Raw genomic sequence first — 25505 nt, forward strand, 5'->3', positions numbered from 1 at the left:
TCAACTGTTCTGAGTAAATATTTATTAGACGCTAATAACAATGTTCAGTATTTCTTAAGTGTATCCACTAAAGAATAAAACTATGCACAGACCTGATCTGTACTCAAATGTCTCATCATTTCCAATCCTTTTCGTCTCTCCCATTACTTCAGTACAGGTTTTCTACTGGTGCTTGATGATATGCCCTGAACCTTGTTTAAACATGTTTGCTCTAGAGACATTTGTCTGTGTGATTCCTGTCTTGCCATAGTATTAATAAGAACAAGACAATATTTTATTATCACAGCAGCAGGGATGATATGGCCCTGTGTTTTTATCTTCGTCCCAGCTGGATTCTGTGGGAAATCACCCTCATCTACAGTAGGAGCAAGTCTGAGTCTATGACAATTGCAAGTCGTTGGTACTGCCCTTCAAGTACTCCTGGCTGATTGTAAGCAGAGCACTACTGCCTGGCTGTCTGCAGGGATGTTCTGTGTCTTGTTCCACCCTGACTGAGCCAAATCAGAGGATGGCTTCTCACTTGTTCCAATGCAGCAATGCTTCTGGTTGCACTAAGGTGGGCATTGGCTCTTTAGTGCCTTCCTGAAGTAATTGAGATGTCAATTGGTGGCCAGTAGCTTCCAATCCAAGATATTGATTTGCAATGTGAGGCTGTGCTACCATTCAACAAGACCTGGATAGAATGGAGTGTTAAGCAGAGAGGAGCCTGATGAGATTTAACAAGAGCAAATGTAGAGTCTTGCACATGGGGAAGAGTAACATCAATACAGGTTAGGGGATGACCTGCTGGAGATGAGCTCTGCAGAGAAGGACGCGGATGTTCTGGTGGACAACAGGTTGAGCATGAGCCAGCGGTGTGCCTTTGTTGCCAAGAAGGCCAATGGTATCATGGAGTGCTTTACAAAGAACGTGGCCACCAAGTTGAAGAAGGTGATCTTCCCTCTCTGCTCTGCCTTGCTGAGGCCACATTTAGAATTCTATGCCCAGTTCTGGGCTCCCCAGTTCAAAAAAGACAGAAATCTCCTAGAAGGAACCCAACAAAGGGCTACAAAGATGACAAAATTCATGGAGAATCTCTCGTATGAGGAAAGGTTACCTGGGTCTGTTCAGCCTGGGGAAAAGAAGACCGAATGGGGATCTAGTTAATGTTTATAAACATCTATAGGGTGATGAGAGGCAAATGGATGGGGCCAGGCTCTCCTTGGTGCTGGATAGGGACAGAACAAAGAGCAATGGCCTAAAGCCCGAACCTAGGAACTTCCATGCAAAGATGCAGAAGAACTTCTTTATGGTATGGGTGACAGAGCGCTGGCACGTTACCCAGAGAGGTTGTGGAATTTCCTTCTATGAAGATATTCAAGACCTGTCTGGATGCATACATGTGTGACTTCTGTAGAGTACTTGCTTTAGCAGTAGGATTGGACTCAATGACCTCTTGAGGCCCCTTCCAACCTCTGCAATTCTGTGACTCTGAGATTTTGCACAGCTAATACCAGCTTGAACCACCTGGAGCTCACCTGCTCAACCATGACCCTGGATTATTTGTCTCACCCATTACAAAGCATCTTATTAGCACAATTCTATCTTCTGTGACTTAGAATCACTTTCAGAAGAAAATACCAATCTGTAGAAGAATCTCCTATGTCAGTATCCTGTGACCAGAAATCCCTTGCTTCACTGCGGCATTTTGGCAAAAAAAAAAAAGAGAAGAAAGGATAATTTCAGAGATAGATGTTGTTCCATCAAGGCCTTTGTGCCTTCTTACTCATCCAGCCTTTTTATTTTCCCTCTCACAAATAACAAGCAATGCACTGTATGCAAGTCTGGCAGATCATCAAGATGAAAAGGTTGGGCTGTATGTTAAGGGAAGAATTCAGATATCTTTAATACTTCACTCATTATCCCCAGAACATCATCTGTTTGGTTCACAGACCCGCACTGTAATCTGACTGGTAACTTATAGACTATTTGACCCATCACAGTCTCAGATCATTATTTTTACTGACTTGGAATAATAGGTAGAAAATAGTAGTTGCCTTACAATAAGCCTACGGTTGAAGTGTATTTCACTGCACTGAAGGTGATGAGTAGTATCTAAGGGAATCTCACACACAAGTCATTTCCATGTATCCTTCTGGTTATTCTTCAGATTTTGTTATCATTATTTATTTATTGAGCACAGCCAATGTGTGCAGTTCTGCATATCATGTAGGAACAGCACACAGTGCTTGACTCTCAGCCAAGTTAAACTAGCATGTTGTGCTCTGGTGAGTCTGAATATAACTCCCTTATCTTCAGGGCTTACCACCAAAGGTTTCACACAGCTGTATTAAGTACCAACGTCTTCTTTGTTTCATGTACTACTTCTACAATCATATACCTTTGGGGATCTGGCTCTGCTGAGAAACTGGGACTTAAATCAGTATCAGTGGAAACTACCAGGACTTCATTCCTAAACGGCCCCAGCCTGGTTTTCCTGTTATTTTCTCTCTTTTTTTTTTTAAATCCCCTTTCTTTTGTGTTGTATCTCATCAGAAGAAAATTATTTATTTATTATTTATTGTTTTTAACACAAATGGAAAATCCTCATGGACACAAATATCACACTGTCAGGGATTTTGGTGATGAGAGCTGTTACCCAGAAAGTCAGTCTTCAATTCTCTCTTCCTGCCTGGACCCCTGAACTTTGCTTGCTGTGGGGCTATGGAAGGCCCTGGTCTGCCTTGGGGAAGGTTGTTTCTTCATGAGCTCTGCAGGGAGCATCCACAAGTCCACGAGGCCAATGGCCTGTACTCTCAGGCATCTGGCAAGCACTAGGCAAGGATGTGCTGAGGCAGCAGTGAGCCGGGGAAAGGATGCACTGGGGAAGGAGTGCACTCTGCCATCATTTTTAGGCAGGATCATTTCTCCTGCGTGCATTCCCCTTGGACTGTGCTCCAGATGGGCTTCTACACTACTTGGACTGCTCTGGAGCAAGATAACATGGAATAAGGTACAGGTAGCTAAAATCTGCCATAATCCAGTCATTACTGTGGGATCCCTGCTGCTCCTGATAGTTATTTTACTATGTAAAGATGCAATTATGGCTCATTTGGACTTTGTGTAGCTGTTGCAGCATAAAGGTGAACTACCATTAAGTCCCCTTGCATTTATTAAAATCCTAAGCAAAACTTGCAGCCCATACTACACCCTTCAGAGCTCTGGTGCCACTGTTGTTAGAACAGAGCTGACTGAAATCCGGGTGTCAGGTCATCTGAAGCTGTGGTGTGCCCATAGCCAGAGGGGAAACTTCCTTCACCTGCAGGGATATGAGCCAAATCTGGGCACTGATGGGAAATGTGAGGGCTTCTGTGAGGATAACAGCCCAAAGCAGTAAATATATAAGTAAATAAGTCAGTAATTGCCCGAGGAAGCATATCCTTGGATGTAGCAAGAAAAGGAAGGGGAAGAAAGGGTAGAATTAGAGAATAGGGCTAGAAGAGATGTGGAAGAGACTGAAAAAAAAAAAAAAAAAGGAAATTTACTGAGAGTTCACTGTTCTTCAGGGAAGCTGGGAGGGGAAATTGGGGAAAGGGAGGAAGGAAACTAGCAAAAAGAGAGATGTGAAAGGAAAGAGAAAGAAATATACTGAAGGATGTTAAAAATGTTAGCCTTTTCTGGGGTGGTTCGAGCTCACCTGTGTGCATCTGCACAGTGACTTTTCACTGATGTCTCAGCAGCTTGTTAGGAGCAAGCTAGAGCTTCAGGAGCCTTTCATTTTTCTAATTTAAAGTCTTTTTTGATATAAAATATCTAGTGAAAATGAAGGCATTCACACAATTTTTTCCTTTATTTTTTATTTTTTTATTTTTTTCTTTCCAAGAAAAAGAATTACTGCGGTAAAGCTTCTACATTTCATTTTATTACCTCTCCACACCAGTTTGGCTGTCTGTGGAGGCAGAGGGAGGATATTTTCCAGTCATAAGAGAAGCCCTGCAGGGTGATGCGAACAGCTCTTCCGTCTGTTTACCTGCGCTAGTCGCTCTCCCAAGGTTGCCATCCAGCTTTATGCTCTGCGCTAATTGCATTGCTGGGGTTTTTAGGGCTGTGAACAAAATCATTTGTAAGAGCCACTGTGAAGCAGGACAGATCAGCCTGCATGGTGCTCCTTCAGCTGAACTGTTTCTCATAATTTAAAGTTATCTCACACGCGGTGATGTTGCACCACAGTCTGCAGCACATGGCAGAGCAGATCCAGACAGCAGCTCATGCTCACATGGCACCTGCACTGCATCCCACAGGTCAGGCTGCAAGGCTGAAGCATTTTAGGGACTCGTGCCTTGCATTCAGTGGGGTAGAGTTTGGAACCTGAGCCCTGAATAAACCTTCTCTACTTTCCACCACAGTGAGGATGAAAATTAAGGACAAACCTGAAAACTATTACAGCTGGAGTCCCAGCTCAGAACTATATCTGGGAATGACTTGAAAGGAGTTAGATGCGAACGCTCGGTTGTAGCCATGCCATTAATCTGGTAGGACATGCAGTGCACTGGGGAGAGAAGGAGGAATGCAAGCCCCTACAGCTCTCCCTGCTGGGAAACCCACGCATGCAAGCAGTGAGCAGAGCTAGAGGATGGGAGTGCTTTCTTCTTGCTCACCTAGAGCGCAAGAAAGGAAAGGTGTCTGATTTTGTATTCATAACTGCTGAAGAACCGAAGAGACAGAAAAGCACCTGCAGGTGAGCTTCAGCTGTATGCAGCTGCAAATAAGAAGCGATTGGATGGAGGTGTTGATAAGACAGGTTTGAGAAAGCTGAAAAGCTGAGTGCACTGAGCCCGTGTCCCTGCTCCAAGGGGGATCAAATACACCTTTAGTACTGCCAGATCTACTCCTAAAGCCCTCCACTAGCAGGAAGTCCCTAGTCTCTTTACTTCCAGAAGGTTTTTACCTGATGCTATATTTCCTATGTAGCATTGTTTTCATGCCTGAAAATCCAATGAGCCGAGTAATGCCCAAGGATTATCGGGCAGCCTTGTATTTTCTGCCAATATCTGACTTAAATCTGCCATTCTGTAGGATCTAGTTGATTCCTTCCTGGAAACTAAGCTAGGAGAGTAAGTGGTTGTTGTCCTCTCTTGAACAGTTTTTCACATACTGGTAAATTATTATCAAAGCTCCCTTTAGAGCTTCTAGAAGGATCAACCTAATTATTTGAGCTATTTCTGACTGATCACATTCTCTAAATTTCTTATATTCTTGTTTCTCTTTTTCAAGCCGCACAGAACTAGATCCAGTTCTCCAGCTGTGCGAGGACCAGTGCCCTGCAGAGCTGAATAATCCCATTGCATATGACACTCATGTAATAATACATCAGTATGAGATTTTCCTTTCAGGAGATTTTCCTGCTTTGCTCGTATTTGCTTTGAGTCCTACCTGTAGCTCTCACATCCTTTTTTTGCAGTCTTTTCACCTCTTCCGTGATTCTGCATTTTGTATTTGTACATTTGATCTTTCATTTTCTGTGTGCAGTGCTTTGTACAGGTTGTTACTGAATTCCATCTTGCTCGTTTTGGACTATTTCTCTAATGCCTTGAGATCATTTTGAATTCTGATCCCATCTTCTGAAGTGCTCGCATCCACTCCCACCTTCATGTCATCCGCAAATTTTATAAGTGCACTCTCCACTCCATCATTTCTGAAGATGGCGAGAAGATATTGAGCTAGGTAATAAAGCATCCTTTTTTAAATCTTGCTAAGATAAATAGCGAGTAAAGCTCTGATAAAGAACACTTCAGGGTGAAAAGGATGTAAGTATATCTTAGTTCTATGACTTCTAATCCCTGCTTGTGTGGATAGTTCACAGGTGTTACATCCATGAATAGAGGCTGGAAAAACATAATCCTAATTTTTGTGAGAAGCTTTCTTCCCTTTCTAGCATAACTGCAAGTGAAAAGGAATGCTGATAAACAAAAGCATAAAAGGAGCCATATCGTACAGCACAAGGCAATCCTAGAAAGAAGTTTAGTATTCTGGGAATGTATGGCACTAAAGTACTTGTCAGTGTTGCAGTATTTTGACACATATGTGGGACACATCTGAAACCTTATCTTTGCTCTCCACTGCCTAGTGCAAAGAATTGGCATAGTGACAGAATTCGTCTTGCTCAGGAGTCAAGATGTTACAAGAACCATCTCTAGCAAAAAAAAAAAAAATTAAAAATAAAAAAAGGCAAAAAAAAAAAAAAAAAGGCAAAAAAAAGGCAATGCTTCTATGAGTCGTACAGCCCTGGGTCAGCAATTGCAGCATCTATACTTGTGACAAGCCTGAGAGATTTTGTCTGAACTCAAAAAATGTACAATTTGTGACCTTGCTCTCTGGGGAAATGTCAAGAAGCACTGAATGAAGAGGATACTTTCATTAGCTTTTGGGATGTTGCCAGTGCTCCCAAACTGTTGTCAGCTTTGCCATTGCTCATAAGATTTTCCCATCTGTGTAATCAGTTGTCAGGATGTATCTTTTTGCTTCCAGAAGGTATTCATTCTGCCTGTACCTGATGCTACATATAACCTATGTGAGGTTGTTTTCATGCCTGAAATTCCAATGGAAATAATGAGCTGAAAATACAGTAAATTCAAATTGCATCTGTTTTGTTACTGCTGATGGCAGTGTAGTTTTCTGGTTGGTCCTGGTGAAATCAGTGGTTCTGAATGGTGCCTCTATGCTGATGTCTTTCTTTTCAATAGAGCAGATACAGGATCTGTGTAGGCTTTACTAGTGCTCTCAGCCAGCCTGAGAGCAGCATACACCCTTGGTTGTATCTTTACACCAACTAACAATGAAGGAGGCTATTACAAGTGCAAACATTGCTCATAACATGTGCTGTAGGCTCTGATCCTCCACCGATGGTCTAAGATAAGCCCATTCCACAGCTCTCCCAGCAGCAGAATGGGAGTCTGTCTGTGGTTGGTGCTCTCTGAGTGCTTCCTGAGGAAGTCAAGGGAAAATCTCGGTAGGGAGATTTGGATAAGATGATGGTGACTGGTTGCACATTATGAAGAGGCCTTGGCCCAGCTGGCTGATTTATTCAGACTTGTCTCAGCTCTTGGTAATGTCACTTTCCACAGAGAGTTCAAAATAGAAGCACAACTATGGTAGACTTTCCTACATAGAAGAGGTCTCTCTATGAAGAATTCATTCCTCTGGAATCAGCACAAGTCTAGAAGCAGAAACTCCTGCATATGACGAATCTCAGTGCAGACCTCTCATGTCTGTATAAATGTCTTTCTGTTTTGCATTTCTTTGACTGTCAGAAGAATATTGACTCTTCTCATGTATTAGGTACTCCCTTGAGTTCCCACCAGGACACTGTTTCCTTGGCTGGGACAATGGGCTGGAGGAGTCAGAGAATCAAAGGATCACAGAGTGGTTAAAGTTTCAAGGGACTGCTATGGGTGATCTGGTCCATCTGATCCAAATGTATGAGCAGGGACACCCAGGGCAGGCTGCCCAGACCCGTGTCCAGGCTGCTTTTTAGAAGCTCTGTGGAGGTGACTCCTTGGCTCCTCTCTCCCTAGCAACCTGTGCCAGTGCTTTGTCACCTGCATGCTAGAGAATCTTGTCAGGACTTCTGGCATTTTATTTCAAGCCTTCTTTTCTGTGCAGCCTCTTTGTACAATTTTTTAAGTACTGAAAGAATGACATGTGCAGACTGACCCCGATGAGCATTCGAGATCTGAATCTGTTCTTCCAAATGCAGGCTCCCCATCATTCCTCTCTCTCTTTGTCAGCAATTATATGAGCTCATTGCTGAACAGGTCCAGCAATTGATGGACCAGTGGGATTCTGAACTAATTTGGTGTCCCATCAAATTCTTTGATACAACTATACCACGGTTCAGTGTTTTAGTGAGTAGAGTTAAAAAAACAGTTCTCCTGGGTGTATTGGGCCTGCTGATGTTTTCTTGGCTTTTAGAACAGAAAATCTAACTAAAATAATAACCGCATGAACTACCTCATTTTTTCCTATTTATTATTGTTACTCAAGCACATGGTATGCCTGTAGGTAAGCTAGCCAAGAAAGCACTGTAGACAAACTAAGAGCAAGCAAACACTATGGAGAGCCAGCGTGGAGCATCATGATCCAACTCAGGGAAACTCCAGCTGCTGGGTTAATCATTGTTATTTAGTCACATGCCAGAAAGCATGTGATTAATTGCAGAGAGAAAATGCACTGCCCTTCATTGACTTGAAAAGGATTCTGCCTGCCAAGAAGAAAGATGAAATCTATGAAGTTAATAAGCTGAAGTATTAAGAAGGAAGAGGGAGATAAAAGTTGGTAGTGGTTCTGCAGCAGGTGAGGCTTCCCAATGGCATCCAGCCCTTCCAAGATCCCATCAGAGAGCAGAAAAACCCTGACACCCAAACATGGGGAATATTGTTTTTGTTCTGGCTGAAGTTCTCTAACGGTGCCTTGACAAAGCTTTGCAGAAGTGTGGGAGCACAGGGCGTCATTTCTGAGGCGTGGGGTTTGTCTGCTGCGTGTAGATGTGTGCCTGGCTAGCATGCCTTGACACGAGCTTCTTCCTGATGGGATCCTCGCCTCCAGGTGCAGTGATGTACACAGCTTCCTGCTGCCAGATGCTCTGTGCTCCTGTCAGCAGAAGCTGCAGGTCTGACCTGCTCCAGGGGCACATAGTAAGCATGATTCTGAAAGGGCAGATGACTCAGATCGTGGTTTGGGTAAGGCACTTCTCAGCTAGGCAGAGGCTCTTCTGTTAACAGGTAGAGTTTCTACTGTTCTCCATGTGATGTACAGCTGCCAAGGTCAATATTGTGTGTGCACATTTGTCTCAGCAATTTCCTGCTGCACCTCTACAGGCACATCAGTGTCCTTAGGCAAGTATATAGTGTTCTCTTCTGTAGCAAGGACATAGGGGGAATTTCTGGTAAATGTTTTACACTGTGCAATGCAGTTTTTTCCTGTAACATTGTCCTGGGACATCCATACAGAAGGGGTCACTCAGACAAGACAATTGAAAAATAAGCATACAGTAGAAATGCTGCTTACAAAGCTGGGAAATCAGAAACAGCATTCTTTTTGTTCAGCATCACACCATTCCCTATTCCCAGCATCTAGGAAATGCAGAGAGCATTTCCTAGAGTACGGGATTTTCTCCTTAGCCAGTGAAGGTGAAAGGCTGCAGTGTGGAGGCATGTCCCTTGTGCCTGGCTGTCATATCCCAGTCAGGATATACTAGCTAGGATATGTTAGGGCACGTCCTCTCTTTTCTGATGCTTTCTCCTCTTCTAGCTCTACCTGAGAAAGCTGCTTCTTTTTCCCCACTTTCTCCACTTTCATGCTATTGCAGAGAAGTGGCCATCTGCAGAGTTGGCGCCCAGTTTACGCCATGCATGTGAGATAGCAATTAGAGCAAATCTCTCTCTCTCAGGCACATAGGAGGAATGACCTTGCTGGGGAATTTCTGATGCCAAAAATATTATCTCAGCTGGGAAGGCCTCATTTACACCTGTATGGACTGGAAGAATCTAATTTACAAGTAAAAGTCAAATCATTATCTGGTCATCTCTCCATGCGGTGCACGTCTCTCTCAGTTCAGCAGTAGTTTTGAAAGCCAGATAAAACAGTGTACAGTGCTGTGGTTGAATGAGAAAGGAAAAAAGATTCAGCATCAGTTCACAAACCTGCAGATCTTCAGCTTATAAAATGTGATGGAATGGTCTTTTATTTTCTGGTTGTTTTCTTGGAAGAAAACACTTGCTACTCTACCTGAAATTCATGAAAGAACAAAGGGCATGGAAAATACATGGTCTCTATGGTACAACCCTTGTTTCTCTTTTGAATTATTTTGTGCGATAGATGCTGGGGCCAAGTTCATCATGGTTCAGAAGTGTTACACGGAGGGTGGATCCGGCTACTGCCGCGGGAAGTGGAACGCTGTAGAAGTGATTTCTCTTGATTTGTTGGTTTCAGTCCTGTTTTCAGAAACAACATCTTTCATGATTTCAACAGATGATGATAAAGGTTTGAAGCCAAAAGGGTCACAAAGGCTACAAAGGGGGTCAATTTCCATCCCCTGTGGTGAGTGAGCCTATTTACTGTCTGTTCCAAGGTACTGAAAGATTAAATCTGGGAGAAATCAATATATGACTTCTGCTGTGTGTGTGATCCGAAGCAGCTATGAGCATCTCTTCTTTCTTACACAGAATATGCTCTTAAGCATGATACAGAAGACCTGTGTAATTTGTTATAGAGATTGTGGGATCCAAATGCCACATTTGGCAAATTGGCAAATATGCAAAATCACAGGATAAAGTGACACGTTTATTTTTAATACGTGCTGTGGGAAAAGACTATTTTTAATTGCACAATGCAAAATATTCTTGAGCAATATCTGGGAGTACAATCTAGAGTACTGATCAAAGTGAATCACTGGGATTTGTTTCTTTGGCCATGATTGTAAAGGAAAAAGCAGGCATGGTGCTAGGGCTGATGTGTGTCATTTGTCAGGTATGGAGGAGTATCTGGGAATGCACACTACTGCTGACCATCAGAGCATGATGTGTCCAGGATGAATTGTGTGGGTAGGCTGCTCTGGGCAGCACATCACTTTTGAGGTATGGGCTGTACTGTGTGCATCTGAGTGGGAGCCAACAGTGTGAATGTAGAATGAGAGGAAATATTTCTTAAAAAAAGAAATAAATAAAAAATAGAAATCTGAGCTCTGTTCAGCCTGTGTGCTACGGCACCTCTGGAATTGTCTTGTCACTGTCAGTGATTAGGGTGCTTCTCTAGGAAGTGGGAGACCTGCTTTCAGTGGACCTGGCTGAAATCACTTTTTAACGCCTACCATAAGAGAAGTGAGGACAAAGTAAGGAGACGTTTTCCATTATCCAAATGAAACTAAAATATTATATAGAAAGGTTTACTCTCACTGCTCTTCTGAAACATGCGCAGTTACTGAAGAGAAGCATTTACGGTGCCTACAATAAGTAGTTGTTAAAAATCATCCTCTCCCTGTTGTCTCTATAAGAAGGCAGGGTCTGACATCCTGGGGAGCAAGCCATCTGAATCACCATTCATCCCACTTCAGATGCTGCAAACAGATAGTCTGAATACAGCCCTGTAACTTTGAAGGGGAAAGCCCTATATGTCTTCTTCCTTGTACTCTCAGCTCCCTTACTACAAGACTTCCTTCATTCCTCTTTCCATTTTGTCTTTCTATTCTTCTTCATTCTCTCATATGTCATATGATGTGCTGGTGTCAGTGCAATTAGCTAGGAAAGATTTTAGATTGAGATTTTAGATGAGCAAAAGCTGCTTCTGGCAGAACGCTTCAAGTTGGGAAAACCTTTCCTGTTCTCCAGGAATTTTAGTCAGCTAATTTAGCAGCAGTTTCTGTGCTTTGCTGCATCACAGACAGCCTCACACTGCTGATCTGGATTATGAGTTTTAACATACAAAGTACCAGCTGAGATTAAAGAGACACTATGTGAAGAGTTCATATTCATTTTTGTTGCTCAAAACCAGGCTGCTGTACTTTGCATTAGCACTTGGTGTTCACCCCTAGCCCCAAATGCTAGGCTAGTACATAGTGCTATGGCTGCACACCACTGTGACGCAAGTGTGCTCTGGAGGAGAGGATGGAATTTCCTGCCCCATCTCAGACTGTAGATCACCAGTCTTTACCACTCCTGGCAGCAATGTGGAATCCAGCACGATCCTGAAAATTCAGATAAATGCAAATAATGGGGATCAAATTACCCCAATCAAAGATGAGGTCACTGTTTCAGCAAGTCCCTCCCCATGGCTGATTCTCACCACCTATCATCACTCTCCGGTGAGAGATGCTTCTGAGCCTTATCACATTTTGAAATCTGATCATCAGCCTCCAGAATGCCGCAAGAGGATTTTTTTTTTTTTTTTTGTGCTGCTGAAGTTCAGCCCGACTCACTAAGTGACTCAGCTCAGGAAGAATAGTTGGCACTGTGTCTGCAGTTTGTACTGGTTGCTGCCATCCTTAGCAGGAGGCCTGCTGAAGGCTGAGTTGTTCTTTCTTTGTCTTGTTGTGGTTTAACCTGGCAGACAGCTCAGCACCACAGTGCCGTTTGCTATCTCCTCCCACAGTGCAGTGGGGAGAGAAGTCAAAAAAAGTGGTGAAACTTGTGATTTGTTATAGACAGTTTAATAGGACAGAGTAGGAAAGGGAGATAGTAACAATGATAATAATAATGACAAAAGAATACGCAAGACGAGTGGTGTACGAAACAATTGCTCACCATGTCCCCACTGCTGCCCAGTCAGTCCCCGGGCAGTGGCAGTGGCAGCTCCCTCAGCCAGCTCCTCCACTTGCATTGTTCCACATGACCCTGCATGGTATGGGACATCCCTTTGGCTAGTTTGGGTCAGCTGTCCTGGCTCTGTCCCCCCATCTCCATGCGCATTCCCAGCCCCATGCTGGCAGCACGTCACCAGAAGCTGGAATGTTAGTGGCTTAGTGTAAGCGCGGTTCAGCAACAATTCTAAGTATCATTGTGTTAGCAACATTATTTCCAAGCTAAATCCAAAACATAGCACTGAACCAGCTACTAGAAAGAAAGTTAACTATACCAGCCTAAACCAGTTTAATCTTCACCACTCACAGGGAAAAAATCTATTTCCTCTGTTCAACAAACAAACGAACCAACAACAAAAACAACAAAGCCTGCAAGGAATGTTGAACTTTCAACTTTAAGAGAGAAGATCTTCTAGAACTGGACCATTTGCCTTGGAAGCACATGGCCTTAAGTTGACACTGTAAACCTTTGTGAGAAAATATGGCATTTGCTTTATCTGCATTCCATGATGTAATGCATTGTTTGATCTCTGGTGGGGAAACAGCATAAAAAAAAAACCTGCTTCCAGGGGAAAACAGTCATTGCTTCATGCTTTAAAAGCAAAGATGCTGCCTTATTGACATTAAAGTCTGCGAAAAGAGAGTTCTAGCTCTAACAGACTTGAAAGTACTCTGGCTTTGTGGGGCATATTCTGAGGTCTGGCAGGATGACACACTTTCTCAAGGTACAACCTGCATGATAACAATATTTGCTACTTGGTGATTTCACAGCTCCAACGGCATTCTTGGAGGTTAACAAGATTTTCTGGAAGTGAGCCACTCTAGAACACCAATGCTAGCACGTCTGCCTACTCTGGGTAGCATCAGAAACTGTGCTAAAAAATTAAACAAACATAGTTCTTGTCATCTAAACAGATGGGAAAGGACATGTTGACTCCCATGTCTTTAACTAAGGAGGTAGGCTGTGTCTCATTGTTACCACTGTGCAGTGAGGAACTGCAAAACACCCACATAGATTTTCAGACCTGCTAGCTGCACTTAACCTTTAATCCTGCAAGTACTCAGCCATGAGCGTATAATTTTAAACATCTGAGTAGTCCAACTGACTCCGGTGGGAATATGTGCTGAAGGAAGTTAAACATTTGCATAAATGTTTGCAGGTTCAGGATCTTTCACTACAAACACAATTCTTTCACTACAAACACGAACTCAGCATGGGCTGAGTATTCAGCTCAAGCTCCCGATGCATTAATAAACCTTTATCCCCACAGATGTATTTCACATTTTGTGTTAATATGAGGTTTCTGTGTTATAACACGTCTTACATCAAGCAAATGAGTAACTATTTTCTTGAGAGAGAGGGAATAATATAACTTCTGACATAACTGCATGGTTTTGAAAAACTATAATCTGAAAAGGATCAGCTATGCACATTAGTTTCTGTATATCAAAGTGGTTCAGGCAGCTTGATCAGAATTTGGGCCTTTAGAAGTGTTTAAAACCTGTTTTCTGGGTTTTAGACCTGATCTGATAATCTTCACTCCCATCTTTCCGGGGGCAAGATTGCGTGCATGAGTAGGGGACTGACTGGTTTATTCCTAGAGGAGAGGATGGCTTTCCATTGTCACTGCTGGAGGATTCATTTCCCTCCGGCTAGGTCTTTTCACTGCAGAAAAGGATGAGCAATGTCTGTGGTCTTTAGTTACAAGAAGGTGAGTGCTAACACCCTGGATTAGCCTCCGATCTCACTTGTGTCTGTTTCTATACCTGCTCTCAATTGAATGTGGTAAAATAACCTCTGCTTTACATCCTAGCTAAACAGAGCAGAATTCGGCCCGTTGAATCTGGGTGCCGCATTACAGATCAAAGAAAAAGTTTTGATGATTCCTTCTGCAAATTTCACCCCTATTTGTACTCTCACAAGATTGCTCTCTCTTTTGTTTAAAGCGTTGTGGTTGATACAGAAGCATTTGAATTCGATGAATCATTCTAGCAATGCTGCCCTTAAAATATGCTAATATTTTCTTTGAAATGTGCTAGAAAAAATCAGTTTAAAATGTCTTACATTTTTTCTTGAATTCCTTGCTTTAATTGAAGGATGCTTTTTTTTTTCTTTTTTTTTTTGTGTGTGTGTGTGTGTGTGTCAAATTTGCTTTGCTGACTAAACATGTTAGGACTTTTGAGGCAAAGAGGTATGTGCATGCGAATGTGTCATAATTCAACAGGCAGCTCTTCTGAGAGTTAAAGCTATCTAACATTTTCCATCCTAAACCTCTGTGTTTCCTGTGGTCACTGAAATAAAAGTGCTTCAGAAGGAAATCTTCCAGCTTTGGGCTTTTTCCAAATGTGAATAATTTGGAAAGGTTTGAACACAACTGGTTCAGCCAGTTCAGAATATCAGGAGAGTGAGGTGGGCAAAAAAGTGCATCTTGAGCTAAATAGCAGCTTTTCTTGAGCATTCCTGCAACTTTATCAGCAGAAGGCTGAGAAGTGAACTCTGACATGGAAGTAGCCTTCCTTTAAGTAGCCTGCCTTTACTTGTTCGAGAGGAAATTAGTTTTGATTTGGCTGAGTTATAAACCTTTGAAAACTGTGATTGAGCATGTGCACTGGATTATTTCAGTAAGCTTGTGAAGTGTGCAGCTACAGAAGGATTTTCTGTACATGCATGGCTGACTAATTTTGCTGGAAAGGGAGAAATCTTTCTAAGCACATTGCTAAAATCAGTGAAAATACCTGAGGCTTCAAGAGGACCTTTGAAGGCTGTCTCAAGATATTTTAGACTATGAAAACGGCAAGAAAAGATTCAGTAGGCTTTGCAAGGCATTTGAAGAGTAAGTGGCCTGCAGAATGTGTAAGGTTAAATGGGATTATGGCTCCAGAATTGAGCACTTGACACATCTGTGTGTGATGTTTGCTGTGGAGAGCCATCGAAGGAACAGGGCTTTCTTTCAGATCTGAAGGAATGAAGGAGTCCCAACAGCAGCAGGGAAGCTGCTTCACCATCTCACCTCCAGCTGATGACAGAGCTGGAGTTTATCAGCTTGTTGACAACCCTGGACTTCTGAGACTGCTCCAAATTACATAGGAAGCATTGGTAATGAAAATATAGCCCTTGGGGTGATGTGTGCGTCTGCCTGTTTAGATGCAGGCTTTTGCAGTTTCTGTGCTCTCTTGCATCAAACACTCTTCGGATAAATCAAAAAATCCCATCCAGAACATCTACATGTCTCCTGGCAGCCTGTACTCTCCAATGTACCTCACTTCAAGGGATGCCAGCTGTTTGATTCCAAAATTTGTGTTCTGCACAAATTGATGCCTCTTTCTAGCTCCCTCCAAACCCAAGAGTCACGGAATCATAGAGTGGCATGGGTTGAAAAGGACTGTAAAGATCTTCTAGTCTCAATCCCCTTGCTGTGGGCAGGGCTGCCAACCAGTAGACCAGGCTGCCCAGAGCCACAGCAAGAATCGTAATGCTGAGCTTATTTGAAAGAGTCATTTGTGTGGGAGAAAGAAGTGACATTATTTTACTCTTCCTGCAGAAATGCTCAGCTTAGATTTCTTCCTTTTACTTTTCATCCATCCTTTCCCTGCAGCAGGCAGGAAGGCTCACCAGACAACTTCTGCCTGGTCAGCGCCAGCACGGACGTGACTCCCTGGAGAAACAAGTGAGCATCCGACACCATTTTTTTGGGCTGCTGTATCTTCTCATGCAGCAGACCTAGCACGGAGGACCACCAGCCGCACCGCCCGCCTCAGGGGCCTCAAGGGACCGAGGATCGCGGCCCGGAGCATCCCTCCGCGCGGGGCGGGGCGGCGGCGGCCCGGCGTGCTGCAACCATGGCGACGCCGGTGGCCCCGCCCTTCCCCGCCCCTCGCGGGGCCGGGCGGCGCGGGATTGGTCGGGGGGCGGGCGCTCGCCCTCTGCCCCCTGACCCTGCGCGGCGGCGGCGGCGGCGGCGGGCGCGGCGGCTGCTGCTGCTGCTGGCCGTTTCCTGGTGGCCTGGCGGCGGCGCGGGGGACGATGCGGCGCAGGTCCCGGCTGCTCCTCTGCTTCGCCTTCCTCTGGGTGCTGGGCATCGCTTACTACATGTACTCGGGCGGCAGCGCCGCGCTGGCCGGCGGCGGCGGCGGCAGGAAGGTGAGCGCGAGGCGCCGTGCCCGGCTGCGAGCCCCCGGCGGGCTGCGGGGCGCCCTCCCGCGCCGCTCCTCCCCGCCCTTTCCCCTTTATTTTTATGTTTCTCCTCCCGCCTCCGGCGCGTTCCGCGGGGCGGGCGGCCGCTCGGTGGACTTCAGACCGGCTCCCGCCCAACCGCGCCGAGCCACGTCGCGGGCCGGGGGCAGCGAGGCGGCACGGAGCGTCGTTCTCGACGCCGAGCGCTTCCTCTTCTTTGCGGGGTTCTCATCCTGCCCGTCGGAGAGCCGGGCCGGGGCTGCGTCGGGTTTTCCCCCTTGATTGCGTGGGGGGCGTTTGGACGTCCTGTGCTTGTCCGTCGTTGAGGGAAAGAGGGGGAAGTCGAGCGCTCCGCCGTTCCCGTCCGTGTGGCTCAGCAGCACTTTCGCCCCGTAACTCCGCTCGGGGAAATGAATTGCGAACACGCGCGCCTCCCCGAAGTCAGGAGCTTCCGGAGACGCTCCTGCGGCGGCGGCGAAGCCTCCGGAGATGGAGCTTTGTTGTCAAGATTCCCCCGATGAACGCGGAGAGAGGCAGAGCAGAGCGCTCCGCGGCTGAGCCGTGCTGGTGGCTGAAAAATGGCACTCCGCTGCCCGGGGAGCGGAGCGGTGCTCCTCCGCCCCGTGCAGCGACGGGCATCTCTGTACGGTTGCTTTGATGCAGAGGTGCTCACCGCTGCGAGTGTTTCAGGTGGAAGTCTGACTGGTTCCTGCGCGAGACATGGGAGCGGTGCTTGCGTGCTGGCTTACGGAGTCACTGAGGTGAGCAGGGGGCTGGGGAGCGAACCGCTCTCTGGCTGCTTCAGTGCTCTGATATGCTCTCTTCTTTCCCCCCCTGTAGCTACGGGACGGGACGGTCCATACAGTATGTTAAAGTGTTAAGTGTGTCTCCTACACGCAAGCTCTCAGAGCAGATCCAGTAGCGGAAATAGATGAAGCATTAGATAAAAAGTAAAGCAGTACCCTAAAGCCGCTCTTGAGGAACCACCAGAGTGCGTTTAGAAACTAAAAGCAATCTTACGCTGCTGCTGATGCATAATGGGATAAAGCAAAGCTATCAAAGGCACATATATCCCCTGATAGGGAAATAGGTTTTTAACTCCCAGTATGTTTCATTTTGAGTTCCCAGGCAGATTTGCAGCTGAGCTCAAATTCATTTTTACTGCTGGGGAAACGGCAGCATGGGGATGGTGATTTGCACAAGGTCACCTAGAAGACCAGGTGAGAATAAAACGGAACAGAAACCAGTTTTTCTGAGAACAACTCTGGTGCTTAATCTACTAGAACCTGCTGCTTTTTCTTATTGGTAGTAGTACAACTTTCTATTATGGGTTTAGAAGATCTATGATCTCAATGCGTACTTCAGCGTTATAACTTGTCATCATTCTACTAGCAGTTTAATATGCCTTACCCATGTGGGTAATTGGAGAGTTTTAGAAAAGATGAGTTAAAGTAAATGAGATATTCCATAAGTGTGAGCTGAAGCTCAGCGTTGGGCTTAAAAATGTGGAAGCTGAGGATGTAGTAAAGGATCAAAATAGGTACTGTGACCATGAGAAACAAGTGGGGAAATTAACAATTATGTGTGGATTGGTGATTGAGGATTCTATTTTCTGTCAGTGAAGCGTAAAATTTAATCCTGGGCCTTGGAGTAGGTTAGCAAATGTAAGTAGGGGAAGATGTGTGTAATGTAATAGCTTTTGAATCTCAATAAAAGCCTTATTAACTTAGTGTCAGACCCCGGTACAAAGCAACAGCACAAACTGCCTTAAACTTATAAACAGAAACCCTGCTGCAGTAAATTTTTTGGTTTGTATGACTTCATGTAGTTTTCATTGCTTTCCCACTATTTCAGTGTAATGAAAACAGAGTCGCTTACAGAAGAACATCGCTTCTTATAAATTGAAGTCTCTTCCATGTTGAGTCTCTAAAATTACAGAAGCCAGAAGGGGATCGTTCTTCATTTATGTGAATAAGTAATTTGCATGTTAATTACAGATCTAGTTACACAAACAGAATGGTTTTTCCATAAGGATGACTTTTTTCCATATTCAGACCTGGTGTATTGTCTAGACTCTCTGGACTTGTTTGGTATGACACCCTGTGCCATGATGGACACTGCCAGTTCCCATTTCCTTTAGAAGAGTTGAAAGGATTTGCCCTTTTCCAGGATTGCGTCTGAGAAAGAGAGAGGAATGCTTTATTTTTTCTTAGTAGAGGAGTGTCAGAGATGATGTAAACTTGTAGATATTTTGGTTCTTCATTTATAACCTTTCAAGCCATTTGGATGCTCCAGTGTGCAGTTTCCTTGCCTGAGAGTTCAGCCTTTGGCAGCTGTGGTGGGAGCCACAGCCCTGTGTGTGCTGCTCTGGCTAGGTAGGCAGTGGGAACTGAGCATGTACAAATGGAACTAAAGCATGCAAAGTAGGAGGCATCTCATTAATAAATATATGGGTAACAATAACGTGAAGGAGCAATGTTTCAGAATTAGGCACAAAGCTGTAGTAGAATGAAATCATTTCTTCCACTTCTGGAATTTAAGGTATGAGTGCGCTTTTTCATTTTCTCCTTAAAAAGGAGAGAAGGGGGCAAAGTCTAAGCCTTTCATTCTAATGTGCTTAGAGGTGACAGAATCACTTTTTCTTTTCCTTCATATTCTTCATCTCCAATGGGAGTGATTATAAGCATGAGAACCAGGGGTTCAGCTTGCTCTTTGTCCAGCCAGGTCACTGGGTTGTAGAGTGAGTAAGAGTGAGTTTGTCTGGCTTGTTCAATGGTTAGTGAAATAGTTCCTAAGACAGAGTCTGTGACACAGAAGAAAGCAAGTTGCAAACCCAGCAGTTGTGAGACTGAGAAAAATGTGGGTTGCTCTTGTGCTCATTTACTGTGCTTTATATTTAACAGCCTTTGGAGTGGAGACTGGAACTTTCCTTCTTGTGGGCAAATTTCTTAACCCGTAGCAAATTAGTTTGTGCTCTGAGTCTCTGAACAAAGTGGAGCAGCTTCTTCAGTGTGGTTAGAAACGATGCGTACCCTCCCAAGCTGGAGCCACCCTGGCAATATAACTCAGTGATGTCTCCCTGGTGGTGTGCTTTAAAATTGGTGCATTTGGAAATCATTTAACTTGTTTCAGGTTTTGTTTTGAGTCCTTTAACAACCAAGCTCTTCCACAAATGAGTGACTGGATATGAAATGACAAAACAGCTTGCCCTTCCAAGCATTACAGCAGAAGGCCTGCTGAATGGAGCCCTTCAGGCTGGATGGAGGAAAGCACCAGACACCTTACCAAAGCCAAGAGTGACATCCTCATAGGTGTACCCTGAAGGAGACTTGTAGGCTCTCATTGTTGTAAGTGGAGGCACTAAGAGGAGATGTCTGCTAGGCAAAGCCACAGCTGAGCCAACGTGTTTAGTCTCCTGGGTTTAAGTACCAGAGCTAATAAGTTTTGGCTTTTGTTGCTATGTGAAGGTGTTTATTTATTTTATTTTTTTTTACATAGTCCTCTTCCCCCTCCCACATTGCATTTAGAGAAAGAGAGAAAAACAGTTATTAGGTAATCAGAGCTGGTTGACTTTTGCCATGTATAAAATTAGAAACCTCTTTTTCATTATATTTCCTCCTCCAAAACAAAAAAAAAAAAAATTGAAAAAAAAATAAATCAAAAAACACCTCTGAAACACTTCAAACTAAAGGGCTGTTAAGCTTTTGGCTTGCCAGGTTTTCTGGGTGCAGTGGAATGAGTTGCAGAAATTGGATTGATTTTAGCTGAGCCACAGGGAGGCAGACTGCTCCTGCAGAACTGGTTACCACCCAGTGTGTAGTACTGCTCTGTGGGGCTTTTCCTTTGGTTCCCTGGGTTTGTATGTTTTTGGGGCAGGAAGGGAGCAGTAGTGGTGTTTTATTTAATTTTTTGTAGGCTTTAGATAGTGGCTGTGCCATGAAGCTACATGGCTGACTAAAAAGTAAATCAGTCATTTGTGGAGAAGGAGGAGAAGAAGGCAGTTGCTTTCTTTTGGATTTTACAAGGATATGGTTTTACAACAGCTCCTTCCAGCATAAGGACTGCTTTCTTTTCCTCTTTTCTCCCTGTTTGGAACACGGGGACTATTTTGGTTAGTGTTAAGTGAGGCTCTTAGGTGTGCCATTATGTGTGCATAATGATAGGAGAAAGAGAGCGAGGGAGCTGTGTTCGACAGACTTAGTGCACTTGAGTTTCTTTTTGAAGATTAAAGCAGGAGGAAAAAGGAAATGTGTTTTAACTGTAGGTGCATTAGCTAGTTTTTGTCAGAGAATGAAACAGCAGAGTGTATATTCTTGTGGCTGTTTTTCTCGTGGCAGGAGAGCTACTTTTTGGAAGGGGCTTGAAAGTAACATCAATTCTGTTGTCTCCTTTTGTCAAGGAAGACATTGCCAGTTTTAATGGCTAAGTACTGAGTTTAGTTTATTGCATCCTAAAGGTAACTGCAGTGCCTTGTAATGATGTCGTGTTGGATGTGCTTTCCGATATCTAGATCTTAAGACAAATGAAGATGCATTGTCACGTGGCATTCACTTCCTAGGAGGCCAAGAAGATAGAAAAGGATGTTCTGCTTAGCATGTAGCTATTTCCTGTCCTGAAGGTGTTTTTCTGCTATACATAATTCTGTAACAACTGTGAAAGAAGTGCCTCGGCACTTTGATAAGGCTGTCCTGGAATGTAAAAAGTCTCTGAAGTTTCTTGTATGTATACTTTCTTAATGTAAAATGTCACTTGGTGAAATTGCTGTCTTATCATTGTGGATTATTTCTTTCATGACTTTAAGTTCAGCTGTGATGAAAAGACAGCCACCTGCAAAAAACTGTGCAGCTTCTTTAGGTCTGTGGTTGCATGAAGCTCTTCCTCTCATCTCCTATGCAATTTGAAACGCTTCCAAGTAGGGGTTTTTCATTGCTATCACAGGGTAGTGGGAAGTTAATCCTTAGACATGAGAGTGCTGTGTCATCTCCCACAACCTACCGATCAGTGAAGGAACTGATGACTCTGATTCTGGTTTGGATGGTATTGCTCTTGAACAGTTTATCTATTTTTGTTTCATAAACAGAAGGGAAACAGAACAGTAGAGGGAGGGTGGAAGGGGCTGAGGAAGCGAGAATGACTTCTTTGGATTTACACAAAGCAGAGTAGTTAACCTGCTTTTCCACTATTTTTTCCTAGTGTTGTAATAGTTAGCTGTGCTTCTCCATGCTGTTTCACAGCTGTAGTTTGTTGCTTACTGTGATCTCTGTGTACAAAAGTTTGTAAGATCTGGTAATGATGTCTTTTGAGAGGTGTAGGTTAAAAAATTAGCTAGAATGTGAACAAAGTGTGCCACGTACTCTACCTGTTTTTGTCTCGTCAGTCATGCAGTTTGAGATGTGTTGTAAACAAGTGTCAGTCATTTTTTCAGCATATTCCAGCTGCTTCCTAAAATACAACTTAGTGTAATATGACACTTCTTTTTTCAAATTTAGAAAAAGCACAGTATTACTTCATATTAAATAAAAGAATGTTCAAGATCTATTTCAGTTGTGACTAACAAAATGAAATAGTCATCACTTGGTCTTTAGATCAATCTAGAAAAATGAAACAAAAAAAAAACCAAACACGCTGGAGAACTTCAATCTCTGTCTTAAGCATAACATGATGATTCTATGTTTTTTTCCTTAGCAATGTTCATTTTGTTTTTCTCTTTCCTTGTCTACTCTTTTGCTTTCCAGTATTATGTGATATCAAGCACTTGTGCGTAACTGATGCTGTTTTATCAGATGATGAGAAGTCAGATAAGAGATTGGATATTATCTGCTAGAAAGCCTGCTCACAATGCTGCTCTGTTACAGTGAAGAGATGCCTTTATGTCCATACTGGCTGTCCTGAGAGGGTAACCCTAGTCGCATGTCTGGAAACTGTTTAAAAAATAAGACCTATAGATGGCCTAGAAAACATAGTTTTGCTTGATTTTTTTTTTTTTTTGCAACTGCATGTATTTTCATGAAGAATTTAATATACAGTACCTTAGGGTAAAGTGTATCTATTTGGAAACAAGACGTTGGGATGCAGCTGATCCTGTGCAGCTCATGTGATGAATTTAAGCTGCTCGGGTAGTCGGTGCAAATGATAAATATACACTTGTATTTTGAAGTTGGTTTGGGCCATTTAAATCTTTACTTAAATACCCTTCTCAGGTGGCAGTTTAGCTGTAATGACACCAATCAGCATGTAGCCAGGTGGCGTACAAATGTTCCTTCAATGGAGTGGACATTGATTACTTGTTGCTAAATGTGATTTTTAGTAGGAGCTATTGGAGGAGCAATGCATTGCCAGTATGTTGGCAGTAGACTTGAATTCTAAAAATGAATCTGCAGGAAGTAGCAAGACACTCTCATCTTTTTTTCTTCAGTAATAAGGAGTTAAATGTCACTGTGTGCATATATTGGGATGGGGGGGAAACAGAATATCAGAGTGGGTGTTGCATAAAGTTGTTCCGTTGTCATCATGTAATTCAGGCCAGTGGTATCTTCAGCTATATGAGTTTTAAAATCTGAGTGTGTTCTGTTGTGCTGTTTGTTTTGAAATGAGTGCTCACTCATCTGCTTTTCCCTTTCTGTGAGCTTCTAAAGAAGTAGGGGATGAATTGTGGAGGGAAGATAAATTACTGTGTGTGACTGGTGCATACTGAGTGCACGCTTACCTGTCATTCATAAGAGTTAATTTGCCAAACAATCTTAGCATGAATGAAGCAGTCCTAGAGTACTTACTGTGTCCTGCAGCAGTTATTAATGATCATGAAAGTGAGAAACTCAGCATCTGTTTTCTTTCTAAAAACTGTAACCTATACTTCCCCTGTTGGAATATAGTGCATTTTCTTTCGTGGCTTTACGGTAGGTTTTGTAGGAAAGGCTTTTCAGTGTATTAACTTGTTACCAAACAACTCGTTCATATGATAGCAATTTGCAGAGGCTATGTTAGAAACCTGTCAGTGCTTTATTTTTCCAGTTGCTTTTCCATGTGTTTGAACTGTTTACTTTCACCACTTTTTGTATTTTTAAACATTGGGTTTATTAATTATACCTTTATTGTCATTTAAGTGAGTTAAAATGTGAGCTCGAATCCCTGAACCACCTGGCAGAGAACACCATCTATATGAAGGGACCATCTCCACTGATAGTAACATTGAGCTCTGCTTATGAAACTTAAATGGAAAAAGGAATGAGATAATAAAAGATCACAGTCTGAATTCTAGAGCATTCCATATATCCACAAAAATTACTATGTAGTATACATCTAAAGCCATCATTTGGATTTGTCATCTTTGTAACTGTGGTTCTTATGGAAAAAAGAGCCTGCTGAAAAATCTACAGATTCAACTGCTTAATAACTTTTTGAAATTTTAAAATTACCATATAACGGGCAGTAAGACAATCTTGCTGCAGTAGATTGTCTGTACTGAGTAAAGGGGCTGTATGAAACAAAAAGAATTTAGTTAGGGAAAGATTTGACAAACTGTTGGCACTGAGCTAATGCTATTGTGAACAAATCCTCAAAGAGCCATGACTTGATGAGAAGAAAATGTTTCCTTGAAAACAATCTGCACAGCTGAAATTACTTTTGGTTACTAAAATAATTTGCTTTAGCTGCCCAATTCGTTTAAGGATGGTCAGTGTGTGGGTATGGATATGTTTTAGTGAGGTGAAATACTAGGGTTTTTATGTAGCTTGACTCTTACTTTTTTTTTTCTTAAATGGAAAAGTCTGTTCCCTCAAATGCATTCAGGTTCTCCTAAGACCTCAGTAAGGAAAATATCTATGTTTCATTTGGTTGCAGGCTGCTACCAGCTAATGGTGGATTGGCCTGTACGATTACTGGTCTTTGTTCAAAGACTGGGGAATGTCCCTCTCACAAATCCTGTACTGTGGTAGGCAGACCTATCAAAAATGTGGGGGTGATTGAATTACAGTATTTTCTGCTGGAGTATTTCATGAAATGAGGAGTGCATATGTTGTCCAGACAGCGTATTAATTCCTTGTTACGGTGCTCTCCTGTTACAGTGGAATGCTTCAGACCATACCAGACCATCCATTAGCAGCAAGTCTGCTTGTTTTCTCCCACATTACCTACTTTTGGAAAACGTGTATTCTTTACTCCTCTGATGGGTGCTCACTCAAGGTAGCATCAGTTTGGGTTCTCACCCTGTTGCTTTGCCAGTAAATCACCATTGACACAAAGTTGAGCCTTGTCATTTAATCTTAACAAATGGGTAACTGGTGTTCTAGTATGTGGAATAGTTACTGCCCAGGTACATGGTTACTTGATGCTTTTTGAAATTTCAATTTAGGAATGTTTTTTGTTCAACTGATGGCAGCATTAGGTTTCATTCTGTGTCTGTTGTAGGTGATGATGAGAAACAATAACTGTAGCAAATGCGGTGAGAGAGCTGGAGCTTGGTTCTCTAGGGCACTCTCAGGAGCCGTTGGTAATACCTTTTAAATGGATAGATGTCTGTGAAAGACAACCTCTGCCCCATTTGCTAAGCTGTGTCACATCGGTTAATGAGCACATCATACGTTGCAGGTCTTGCTAGTTAAAGTAAAAAGGTATTTGTAGTCAGAGAGGAGCGTCTCAGCTGAAAGTAGTTGGCAGCAGCCTAGCAAACAATAGCACTTGTTTGTCTCTTCAGATTTTGTACTGAAGCTGAGGTGTGAAAAATGAGGGGAGAGGGAGCTGAGTAGATGTGTTGGTACATCCGCTGTGTGACTGCGAGTTAGTAACACATCAGGACAAATAAATCTCTACTGATCGAGGGAGGAAAAAAAACAATTCAAGGACTCATCTGCGTTGACTGTGAGGGTTGTGAGAAATGTTGCAGTGATGCATTTCTTTTGGTTAAGGTGCGGCTGTTCAGTTATTCCTGATGCTTACTGGACTTTCTCTAGTGTAAAAGATAAAATTAAAAGCAAGAGATGATCTTAATGTTCATGTTAGCCT

At 43.2% G+C, this 25505-nt stretch overlaps 1 protein-coding gene across 1 annotated transcript in view; it reads left to right on the forward strand.

Annotated features, from left to right (window-relative positions):
• The first annotated feature begins 16355 nt into the window (after window positions 1–16355).
• The window catches only part of GALNT2 (polypeptide N-acetylgalactosaminyltransferase 2), a 92500-nt gene continuing 83350 nt past the window's right edge, over window positions 16356–25505 (forward strand). The window contains exon 1 of the mRNA XM_065730689.1: window positions 16356–16472. Coding sequence (XP_065586761.1) covers window positions 16356–16472 — 117 coding nt within the window. The remainder of the gene's footprint in view (window positions 16473–25505) is intronic.

Source organism: Cyrtonyx montezumae, unplaced genomic scaffold, assembly GCF_038088225.1.
Source record: "Cyrtonyx montezumae isolate F1298 unplaced genomic scaffold, pur_monq_1.0 scaffold_0, whole genome shotgun sequence".
Taxonomy (NCBI): Eukaryota; Metazoa; Chordata; class Aves; order Galliformes; family Odontophoridae; genus Cyrtonyx; species Cyrtonyx montezumae.